Raw genomic sequence first — 12,146 nt, forward strand, 5'->3', positions numbered from 1 at the left:
TGGAGCCCTGAGGCAATAATTTCCTCACACTGCGAGTAGGGCTAAAATTCACTAGCAAATGCATTCTCAGTTTTGCAGTTTCTAAGACATTCCAAAGCATTTTACAAACCCATAATGAGAAATTCAGTAATAGGAAGTGGGCTGCTTAAACTTGGGTCAAGGTTAATTGTGAAAGGAGCCCTGGCCTGTGACTCCCCTGGGAAAGTGAATTCTCACAGCATTCACTTTGACCCTGCCCACCACCACCTTCCCACCCCATGCCAGACCAAGTAGCTGGGTGTGGTCAATAGGAAGGCAGGCCTGCAAAGGCGTAGACCTGGGGGGAGATGCAAGGCCCTGGCTCCCTGCCATTGCCATCATTGCTGCTGCTGCCCAGGTGAGAGAACAGGAGAAGGCAATGGCACCCAGGCCCAAGGACAAAGCCAGCAGCTGCTGAAATGGCTTGATAAAGGGACTTTGCAGCACCCAGAGCTCATCCCAGGAACCCCTGTCTTGGCAGAGTCTTGTTTTTGGCCCCTGCCTTGTGCCCTGCCTTCCTGGCTGGGGTCATATCTAACAGCTTGGACATGTGATGTGGACACACAGAGGTTCTGCACTCCAGCCTCCTCCCTCCGGGGATCACATCCTGTGGGGGTTCATAGGTGAACCCATTTAGAATGGGTAACTAAAAGAAGGCATTAAACGGGCTATAATTCATAATTCACTCACCAATACCTCTTTTCTCCTGGCTGGCCGCACCAAATATGTTGCCAGATTTTCTCTAGGTTCTTGCCTAAGTTACATAAAATGAATTTCAAGAGCAAGCTAGGTTATTTAGACCAATAATTTATTAAGGAAGGAAGGGAAGAGAAATGCGAGAAAATAACAATTCATGGGTCCCAGGTAGAGAGAAAGGGGCTGAAAAGGGATAAAGAGGGCTGATTTACAGACTACAATTCTCCATCACAGATTACAAATGCTCAGGTTCACTTGTGTGTTGATCTAGGCAGGGAAGTGTGTGGGAGGGAGAGGAGAAGGTCAGAACAGGGGTGACAGAGGCAATGCCAGGGGCCAGTTTAGCCTTTGCTCTTGCTTTTTGAACCATTAATTCTTCTGCCCCTTTGCTAAGACTGGGAGGAGTCCCAGCTCTTTGCTGTTTTGATTGGTTACCTAACCCCTCAATCCCCAGGAGGGTCCAATGATAAGGCCCTTGGAAAATATCCAGGGCTTCTCCTGGCTTCAGGAGGAAATCTCGTTCTGAATGGGATTTCTTGCAAGGGTCTGCCAGCAGCCATCTAGGGTGTATTCTCGCCAGGTTCCAGATCCATCTATTGATTCCCTATTTTACTAGCCTGCTTCAAAGGGGAGATGACCACACAACTGTGTGTGTCATTGGGGGTCACATTAGATTTTTCCCTGCCATACCTGTGAATTTATTATTTACTCCTTTGGTCCAAATAGTGATGACATTTCCTATAGGAGAGGTGATGGCTATAACAAGGAGTCAATTTATGGATTTTTTGATACTTGAAATGTATTTCCTCTTACTCCCTTTTCTAGAGGACTATTTCCCTTCTCATATACCTGGCCAACTCCTAGTCATCCTTCACTCTTCAGTTATAAGAGTGTCTCTTTTTTAGAAAGATTCCTGATCCTTCTTTCTACATATTCTGTGTCCTGGTACTTCATCTAATGTATCCTTTGCACTTCCCAAACATTCCTGTTTACAACTGTATATACTCCGAGCTCTGTACCCTAATTTTTCTTTTCTTTCCCATACTTCTAGAAAAACAGGGACAAACTATTTAGTTCTCTTTTTATAGTACATAATAAAATGCCCTTTATTAGGAACTCAAACAATTCAGTCTTTGCTGAATAAGACTACTCATTCAAATAATTAATGAGAAAAGTCTCTATAGCTTACAGAATGACAATCCATCAACCCCCTTTCACTCTTCCTCTCCCCAATACCACAATTTCTTTCAATAATCAAGGGATTCTCAAATTATTTGACCATGAGAGGTTGAATTTTGATCCCAGTTCCATCAGTCTTTCAGTCTCCTAAAAGAAACTTGAGTTTCTCAAGTCAAACACATTAAAACTTTCCTCTCCTCAAAGATATAGAAACATTAATGGTATCAATATTTACCATTTTCTCAATCTGGCTGCAAAGATCAAATTCATTCCTAACTTATAGTGTTCCAAAAAAGGATGAGAATAGAAATGAATTCTTAATTTCCCCGTATAATAACCCCAAATACTCAGTGGTTAAACCCATGTTTAGACACATCCAATGAAGAGTATCTGCTAATAAAGTCATTCTTATTACTCATGCTATCACATATTAGAAAGAGATGCTGTGTTGACAAATTTAGGGTCAGGATCATCCATTCACCCTAACTAATGCCTCTAGGGCATGGAGCATATATGCAATACTAGTCTTATGAATATCCTCAACACTGGTCTTTTAATAATAAATATGTAATCTTAGTTGTCACTATGAATTCCCCACAATTCTAGGTATTAAGAAGAAATATATACGTATTTTTAGATATTATCATTCCTAGATTTTTTCTCCCTTTTCTTTCACTCTCAATGTCTCCCTTCTCTTTCATTCTTAATGTCTAAGATCTTATATGTTCTATTTTCAAAAATTCCTGATATCCATCTTTTCTTCTCATTACCTATGCCCAAATCCAGGCCTATTTAACCTGTTGTCAGATATTTTACATGTTGAGCCTTCTCTCCTTTCCCTTCTAATCCATTTTTGTACCATTACCATTACCCAAAGCATATTTTTCAGTGGTATTTGCTTCTGTGTGTTTATGACTATGTCTTTGTCCATGTGTTTGCAGAAGAGTGCTGATCATTATGAAGAGAAAGAAATGGATAAACATGGGATCAAGAAACACAGATGCTTACAGACAAGCCCGAGAGTAAAATGGACTAAGAATACAAAACCCCATCTATTAGGAGGCATTTTTCAGGCACAATATTCAAGATATGAAACATCTAGAATGTCAAGGTCACTGACCAGTGAGAATTAACACTGGCCCTACTCAGTTGGAATGGCTACACTGATTATAGCAGCTAAGCTTTAGCCCAGCCTCTTCCCCAAGGACGTCGGAGAAATACAAGGCAAAATATGTCAATAGCAAGTCTGACACAAAAGATACTTGAATTCTCAGGACCAATGAAATATATTTATCTGTAAATAGTCACAGTATAGAAACAGGAAAAGAAGGTAGTTGGTTACACTTGGACTATGACCAAAATAAGATATGCTTTCCAGAAACATCATAGAGTGAGTCAGGCTCCCTAACACTTTCAAAAGCATTTTCAAAAAGATAAGCACTTTTTGGCAGACTCTGCTTAGAGCAATCTGATGGTATCATGAGATCTTGAAACATAAATGGCATTGGAATGATCACTTTAGAGGAAAGAGTGATGTTCTAGCAGCAAGAAGAATGGCATTTTCTATAACAAAATAGCCGGTAGCCACAGCCATAACCACAGCCATAACCAGAGCCATAGCCACAACCATTGCTGGTACCATAGCCACAGCCATAGCCACAGCCATAGCCACAGTCACTACATGAGTTTCTGTAGTAGTTGCAACACATAATGTTGAGAGATGAGATTTCAGTTGAGGTGTAGGAGGATGTTTCAGAAGTCTGAATATCTATTCTGCCAAGACCTTTATATACTACTAAAAATAGATGGGGCACAATTAGCACAGACTCTGTGACCTCATTACTACTGCAATTTTCATTAATAATTCATAATAATTTTATTATTTGCCTCAAAGAACTGACCAGTTCTAACTCAGACATCATGGCTCTGTCCATAGGCCATTCTCCTTTGAAAGCAATTTCTGACCCTCTTCTAACCTTCCCTTTTCATATTCTGACTGATTTTGATTTCCCTCTTAGGTCTTCTTCAGTGGTCCCATGACACCAAAAGCATACATGCTGTATGATTTACTATTAGGTAGTAATAAACCTACTAGATCCAGGGATAAGAAGGGCAGACTTTAAAAAATTATACTTAACATACAGATGAGACAATGACTACTTTATAACTTCTGAAAGAAACATATCCTTTCATTTAACATTTAATGTTAAAATGTTGAAATTTTGGTTGGTCAGATGAGGAAAGACACTAATGTAATGTAGCATATATGGCTTTGCATTTTTTCCCACAACCCTTCCAGTTTTCCCCTTCTATTCACAGCAGCATCTCATTCCTTAGCAGTTGAAAAGCAAGCCTTAAGAAATAACTGTTTGTGAGCTCATGACGGATAAGTAAATCTTGTATCACAAATGCTTAAACCTCTTTCCCAAAAACTCCAAGAATTATCTGTTCTGTAAACAGGTTGATCCCCTTACATAATTACTGTAAAATTGCAACTTTGGCCATTCTGACAAACATTGTAAATTATGGTTTTACATAATTACTGTCAAAGTGTAACTTCTGCCCTGCTAAGAAACATGGTGAATGTCCATTCCTCTATTATCTGTCCCAAGAATTGCATTTTTCAATCGTGTTCCCCCTCCCATGCCTTCCCATCGGCCCATAGACATATACTATAAAAGACCCCTCTCGCTTTTCAGCAGGTGAAGACAGCGAGCCCCAGAAGCATGCATCTCTCCTTCCGTCAGCAAGGATGAGGATCTAAGCCACAACCAGGCTCAGACTCTCCAAAAGAGACGATCTCTCCTATGACCACAGACGGCAAGCACCAAAATAGGCCCCTAAAAATGCTCACTTACTCAACAAGCTGAAGTTCTCCGAGTCTTTCTTGGTCTGATGTATTCCTCTCAGTTTGGTGTGAAGCTGTCATTTTACACAGCTCCTTACTACACTCAGAACAGACTTACAATTTCAGAATAACTACCTGACCAATCTCTCTAATACTTCAGTTCATACTCTCCTTCATATCTGTTTTATTCCCTCTTACAAATTATCTCAATTACTTTTTTTCTTTATTATATCTACTAATTAGAATATAAACACTGAAAGAGAAGCAACCAATTCATAATTATTTTTTTCTGCTGTGTACCCAGTGTCCGGGATGGAGCTAACTGAAAACATTGAAATGTTTGCTGAATAAGCGAATTAAACCAAACTTCTTCAACCTCAAAATATGCAGAGGCCTGCACTTAAATCAAGATGACACGATAGTATGCTTCTCCTCTAACTTATAATTTCTTTAGGTTTTTACTAATCATACTCAACACACAATTCTGATTCTACTTTACCAATAACTCTAGTCTTTCTCCAACATTGGCTACTTTTTAAAATAAACAGGTGTCATCTCCTATCCTGGTGACTTTTATCATAACCTACAGAATAGGAGTCATTCCTCCTCTTTTTTCCCTTAAAACTCCAGTTTAGGCACTACTGCCACTTCCAAAGCACAGTTTTGAAATACTCCCTGATTTGTTCCTGGGTATATATATATATATATATGCCTGATGCTGTGGAATAGAAATAGGTAGGGAAAACTATTTCTGATACTGGTATAAGAAGATCTGACTGTACTATATCAATGAGGAACTTAAGGTTCACCCAAAATATTGCTTGTCCAATTTAAAAGCTGCCATAACAGCTCAAGAAATATGATATTCACAAGAAAGCAAACAAAGATTTGTTAAAAACAAAGAACTATATTTATTGAGAAAAGGAGAGTTTCCCATCTGTAGGGAATCACAACCTTCAACAAGTTATGACAGAGAAATAGAAATTAAGGGAGAACAGGCTAAAATTGGAAAAGAATGAGAGGATATTATGCAGCCTCAGACTGAATAGATGGCATTGTGAAAAGTGGGTACTTAGAGGCAAAGTCTCAGTCAAGAATGCAACATAGAAAATTTGGTACTTCCATCAGATTTGCCCTTACCAGTGACATTACAAAAACAAAGGGTGCTCAGCTTGTGATGTTCTAGCAGCAAGAAGAATAGCATCTTCTGTAGCAAGCTGGCCGGTAGCCACAGCATCCATAGCCAGAGCCGTATCCACAGCCATAGCGAGAGCTGTATCCACAGCCATAGCCACTTCCATAGCCACAGCCATAGCCACAGCCATAGCCACTTCCATAGCCACAGCCATAGAGAGAGCCATATCCACAGCCATAGCCACTTCCATAGCCACAGCCATAGTAGGGGCCATATCCACAGCCATAGCCACAGCCATAGCCACAGGAATTGCCGTAGTAGTTACAACACATGTTTTCAAGATGAGGAATTTCAAGTGGGTTGAAGGAGGAAGGTTCTGAAGTGGTGATGGCTTCTACTGCACTGAGACCTTTATATACTGACAGATATTGGCAGAGCACACCATTTATTCTCTGACTTGTCCAGCAAATATTTAAACTATTGTGTGCCTGTCACTCTTGACAATAATAGTTTGCATAAAATGACTCCATTATAATAGAGGTTTCGGTTTTATTTAGAGAGGGTCATCGTAATTCCTATGGAAAGAATTTCCTCAAATGAATCATAAATTCAAAAGTATAACTAATACCCATTTTCAAAATTCCTATCCCTAATTATATAATCTGAGATAACAAGGTTTTTCAGACACATGGGGAATTCTTGCACTTTTTCTTCTTTAAAAAATTGGAAGAATGGAGGGAATAATTTAGTCTCTTTCTTGAACCCTCACAACTAATTATCACACTTCCTTTCCTACCCATCACTTCCCTACTAAACCCTTTACCCTTGTGCTTCAAAGTCCAAAAATCACTTCAATATCTGAGAATTCAAAGCCAAGAATATCCAGTAGGTTCCTTATTGGACATAATGGAAAACTGTGTTATTTGTAAGCGATTCTTTTTCATACATTTCTACTTTTCATACACCAAACAAACGAGGTCCTGATGGAAGCACATCCATCGTCCATGTTATGTACACAGGGATTTGGGACGTGTAGAGTCTAAAAACTTAACCATCTTCATGTAGATGAAGAAATGGAAAAACACAGAACAGAAACTTCATCGCATTTACCCATTGCATATTTTATCAGAGCTTTGAATTATGATATACATACATTCCTCCAAGCTAATAAAACAGTTTTTCTTCTCTCATCACTACTCTTCCTTGCACATTTAGCTCAGAAGGTGAAGGCAAATGGATAACTATTAGGATGTTGATATAAAAAAACAAAACAATTTCAACTGCACATACTTTCATAGAATAAAGTACTACAAAAAGAAGACTTGTCCTGTAGTTATATGTACATTTCACTCCCCTTCAAAATTTTCAAAATTACTCATTTACCAAAGTTCTCAAACTTCTACCGAAATTATAATCATGATTTTGAAAATATAAAATTTGTCCATTCTTCTCATTTATCAGTTATCCACACATTAACTTTCCAACATTTGAAAGAGTGTGAATATCATTCCTTGTGCAATAAATATCTTTCTTTTACTATCAATTTGTAGCTATGATCCAAATATCTATGAATCAAAACTCAGATCTGAAAAGAATTCCTGCATGACACATTCCCTCAGGTTAAAGCAGAATGAGGAAGAATGTAGAAATATTTTCAGGGTCCACCACATGCAGCTTTACAGTATCACAGAAAGTCTATATCCCTAAAATCTAGTTCTGTAGTTCTACTATCAAATTATTTCCAAAAAGCAGGACTTCATATCCAATTACCTACAGCCACTATTCCAAACAAATTATTAATTTTTGCTCCACTATATCAAAATCCACGAATTTCCTAACTTTGTGTTTTCCCACCTCCATAAATAATTTACCATAATAATACATGACAACACAAGTTTGTTGTTGGCAGTGCTAGGCATTCCTTGAAACCTCACTGAATTTCATCAACGGGCGACAAGCCACAAGAAGAGTGCTGTCTTGAGAACCAGGAATTACGAATATAAATCACATGTGGTTCATACCTCAGCATCAAACATTAACACAAAACAAGTGGCTCTCTCAAAAAAAGAGGATCTAATCCTCCCCTCATAAGCATACCAGCAAATTACAAGTAGACTTCGGGGGTCACCTTATTTCCACACTACTAGAAAAAAAGAAACAATGGAGCTATTGTATCTATGTCAGTGGTTCCAAACATGGACCAGTGTGTCCCCTGGAGATATTGGCCACTGCCATGAGTCATGTTTGAGTCTCATTTTTTGATGGGGTGGTACTACTAGCATCTAGTGGGTAGACACCAGGGATGCGACTAACAATCGTACAATGCACGGGTCACAAACTACCAACCAAACAAAGCCCACCAACCAAACATTATCCTCTCAAAATTATAAATAGGCTCAAAGCCTTGAAACCCTGTGCTGCAGATTGCTCAAAACCTTCACAAAAGACTTGTTCAATTCCTAATCCCTAGTCCGTGGGTGTGAAGCCATTGTAGAGAGAAACTTTGGGTATGTTCTTAATTAAGACGAGGACAAAGGAATGGGCAGGCCTTGATCCATTCTGACTGGAGTTCTTATAAAGAAATGGCTGATCAGAAAGAGACAGAGGAGGAGACAGAGACAGATCACCATGTGGTGCAGGCAGAGGATGAACCAACACCAAAATGCTACACACTTGAAAATGCTGATACCTGGACATTGGCCCTTTAACCTCCAAAACTGTGAAACAATAATTTCCATTTATTATAGCTGATCCATTCTGTGGTATTTATAACAAAAGCCCTGGAAAACTAAGACATACTGCATCTTTAAATAAGCTTCTATTTGTAGATATCCAAAATCCAAATGTATTCTTCTCAGACTATATTCAACATGCAACCTTTCTTCCCCAAACACACACTTAAAAAATTAAGGAAGAGAAAGAGAAAAAGAGAGGGAGATTTCTTTTCCTTATATTATTTGACTACATTTCATTTGAATCCTCATTTTAATAATAAACAGGCTCTATAACTTAAAATTATTATAAACTAAAATGTTCATGCTATCCCAGTTGATAGAGAATGCAAACTTAGATCATTCCTTCACTGGATACTTAAATTTCTACAATAAAGAATGATCTTCCTTTATTGAATGCTTTCAGCAGGGATTTTTTTAAACTGGCTCACTTCATTTTCAGAGAAATTTCATTATTAGATATTTTCCTTAAGTCTGATCTCTTTGTACAGATTTTTTTCTGATAGTATACACTGATGCAATATAATCATCCTGGTGTATATCATCCTTGACAAATAGATATAAAAGTAGAGTCCCATTCCATATTTACCCATCCTTTCTTTACTTTCCTTTCATTCTTTGAGTTGAAAACTCTATATTTACTTCACAAATTCCCTGGAATAGACACTTTGCCTTTATATGTTAAGGCTACAACACTCCTAAATTATTGAAAAAGAATTATTTTGCATCACATTTTCTTTAATACTTTCCCTACATATCTTTGAATACTGGCCCAACAAAACAAAAACAATCTCTCTTCTGCACACCTGGATAACCTGTGCTGAGTAAAGATCTGGGGTATAATTGGCCCTTGATCAAATTTTTCCATTTAAATGCAATAGCTTTGATTGGTGCACACTAATCTAAGATGTTAATAAAAGGAGCAATTATGTGTGGGCATAGCGGGTATTATATGCAAATTCCCTATATGTTTGGTGCAATTTTTCTCTAAATGTCATTCAAAGACTTCTCTAAAGTTCATTATTACCAAAAATAAATAAATAATGGTTTGTTTAAGTCAAACACATGTTCATCAGTTAGCATAAATTAGTCCCTGGGCTTGGCCTGACTCCAACACTAACTTCAATGGCAGTGCATCTTCCTTAGTGTCTGCCACTTTGTGTGATTTCCATGCCCTAGGAATTACAGAGAGTCAAAATTTATGCAAGGGGTCTGATATAGAGATGAGACAGTGACATCTTTCTCAACAGTCATTGAATTATGATTAGTACTAATTGTGAAAAGGCTTTTGCAATGGACTATTTAAATGTCACACTTCTGGTTGGTCAGTGAGGAAAGGACATTAACATCAAAACCCATAAAACCACCACCCCCTCCATGTCAGAAAATGAAGCAGGTAACTGGACCAGGCTCTTTTATTCCACTGTCAATTCTGCACTCAATCCCCGGACAGCCGATATTAGGCACCTACCTTGCTTGTTTCCAACTGAAAACGTGTAAAAACACCTGATCGTAACCAGACACGATGAAGGTGTTTGTGTACTTTGCACCTTCTACTGTCCTTTTGAGTCTTTCTTTGTAAGTTGCACCTTTCTATCATCAGATTAGTGTTTACTGTCATAATTTCAAAATAACTCTCACCTACCTCTCAAATACTTTAGTACAACTGTTCTTCCCATTAATCTGCATTTTTCAAGTCATAGCAATAATCTCAAATGAACTGATTTCAGTAATTTTTGGTCACTGTTGTTTTTCCAGTTACACTAATTATCTGAATGTAAAAACACAGAGAGCAATTAACTATTCGTAAATTTTCTTCCATGTAGTCGGTGTTTGGAATGTGGCCCATTGAAAATAATCAATTACATTGGTACAATAAATGAATTCAATCAATTTCCTCAACTTCAAAATATACACACAGAGAAGTATACACAGAAATCACTCCAGATGACATTATAGTTCTCTTCTAACTTAAACATTCCTTAGGTACTTATTCCATGTGCTTAACACCCCTGTCTCATTCTAACTGATCAATAACCTTGGGCTATGTCTTTAATTCATTACTCCTTTCAGCTCTCAGGCCCCTTCTCTTACCCTTGTGACTTTTGTCCTAACCTAATGCCCTAATGGGTGTCTTTCTTCCTCTTTTTCCCTCATAACACCATTATAGTCATTAAAACCACAAGGAAAGCCCAGCTCTGTGAGCTCTGTGATTTGCGCCTGGGTGTATGTGGGCCAGACCATGTGGAATATGACAAATAGGTGGATAATGCATGTCTTATGATACAGGTACAAGAGGAAATGATGGTAATATATAGACAAAAAAACTAATGTTCATCCGACATACTATTTGTCCAATTTGAAAAGCTGCCCTAACACCCCAGGAGATGAGGTAATCACAAAAAAGCAAAAAAGGATTTGTTAGAAACAAAGAACTGAATTTATTGAGAACATGAGAGTCCCAAAGGTAGGGTGTTATTTACAGTCATCAACACAATCATAACAGAGAAGCTGAAGTGAATGGAGAACGGGCTAACACTTGAAAATAATGAGAGGCAAATATGCAGCTTCTGGCCTCACAGACACCCATCTAATAAATGATCAAATACCCTTCTAAGTAATTGGTGTTTAGAGGTAAAGCCTTAGTTAAGAAGGCAATTTTTTGAATATAGGAATATTGGGTAAAGAACCGTGAATCACAATTTTCCTTACAAGTGTCATTTCAAAAGCCAGCGGTGCTCAGCTGGTGAAATTCTAGCAGCAAGAAGAATAGCATCTTCTGTAGCAAGCTGGCCGGTAGCCACAGCATCCATAGCCAGAGCCGTATCCACAGCCATAGCTGGAACCATATCCACAGCCATAGCCAGTCCCATAGCCACAGCCATAGCGAGAGCCATATCCACAGCCATAGCCACAGCCATAGCCACTTCCATAGCCACAGCCGTAGTGAGAGCCATATCCACAGCCATAGCCACTTCCATAGCCACAGCCGTAGCGAGAGCCGTATCCACAGCCATAGCCACTTCCATAGCCACAGCCATAGAGAGAGCCGTATCCACAGCCATAGCCACTTCCATAGCCACTTCCATAGAGAGAGCCGTATCCACAGCCATAGCCACCTCCATAGCCACAGCCATAGTAGGGGCCATATCCGCAGCCATAGCCACTGCCATAGCCACAGGAGTTGCCGTAGTAGTTACAACACATGTTTTCAAGATGAGGGGTTTCAAGTGAGTTACAGGAGGAAGGATTTGAAGTGGTGATGGAGTCTACCTCCCTGAGCCCTTTATATACTGTCAGCAATTGGCAGAGCATGCCATCATTCTCTGACTTGACCAGCAAATATGTAAACTATTTTGTGCCAGTCACTCTTGACAACAAAAATTTGCATAAAATGAGTGCATTATTTTGGAGACTCCAGGTTTTTTTAGAAAGAGTCATGCTAATTTGCTCTGACAAAGAATTGTCTCTAGTTAATCACGTGCTCAGAAGCATAACTGATAGCCATTTCCAAAGTTCCTGTCACTAGTTATATAAT

General features: G+C 38.7%; 2 protein-coding genes across 2 annotated transcripts; both read right to left on the reverse strand.

Annotated features, from left to right (window-relative positions):
• Nucleotides 1–3,431: 3,431 nt before the first annotated feature.
• Nucleotides 3,432–6,208, reverse strand: LOC101431900 (keratin-associated protein 21-1-like). Its single transcript, XM_058296488.1, has 2 exons — nt 5,979–6,208; nt 3,432–3,567 (listed from the first exon to the last, which is right to left on the reverse strand). Exons 1-2 carry the CDS (start codon nt 6,206–6,208, stop codon nt 3,432–3,434), a joined length of 366 nt encoding a protein of 121 aa, XP_058152471.1.
• A 5,154-nt stretch (nt 6,209–11,362) lies between these two features.
• On the reverse strand, nt 11,363–11,815 carry LOC101432337 (keratin-associated protein 21-1-like). Its single transcript, XM_004468636.2, has one exon. The coding sequence runs from the start codon at nt 11,813–11,815 to the stop codon at nt 11,363–11,365; it is 453 nt and encodes a 150-aa protein (XP_004468693.2).
• Nucleotides 11,816–12,146: the final 331 nt, after the last annotated feature.

Source organism: Dasypus novemcinctus, chromosome 4 (assembly GCF_030445035.2).
Source record: "Dasypus novemcinctus isolate mDasNov1 chromosome 4, mDasNov1.1.hap2, whole genome shotgun sequence".
NCBI classification, from domain to species: domain Eukaryota; kingdom Metazoa; phylum Chordata; class Mammalia; order Cingulata; family Dasypodidae; genus Dasypus; species Dasypus novemcinctus.

What these genes read in the sequence shown, in the direction of transcription:
- LOC101431900 (XM_058296488.1), bottom strand. Translation starts at nt 6,208, where the DNA reads ATGTGTTGTAACTACTACGGCAATTCCTGTGGCTATGGCTGTGGCTAT. An exon ending in GGATACGGCTCTGGCTATGG is followed by an intron (nt 3,568 to 5,978) that starts ATGCTGTGGCTA and finishes CTCATGTAGTGA; the next exon opens with CTGTGGCTATGGCTGTGGCT.
- LOC101432337 (XM_004468636.2), bottom strand. Translation starts at nt 11,815, where the DNA reads ATGTGTTGTAACTACTACGGCAACTCCTGTGGCTATGGCAGTGGCTAT.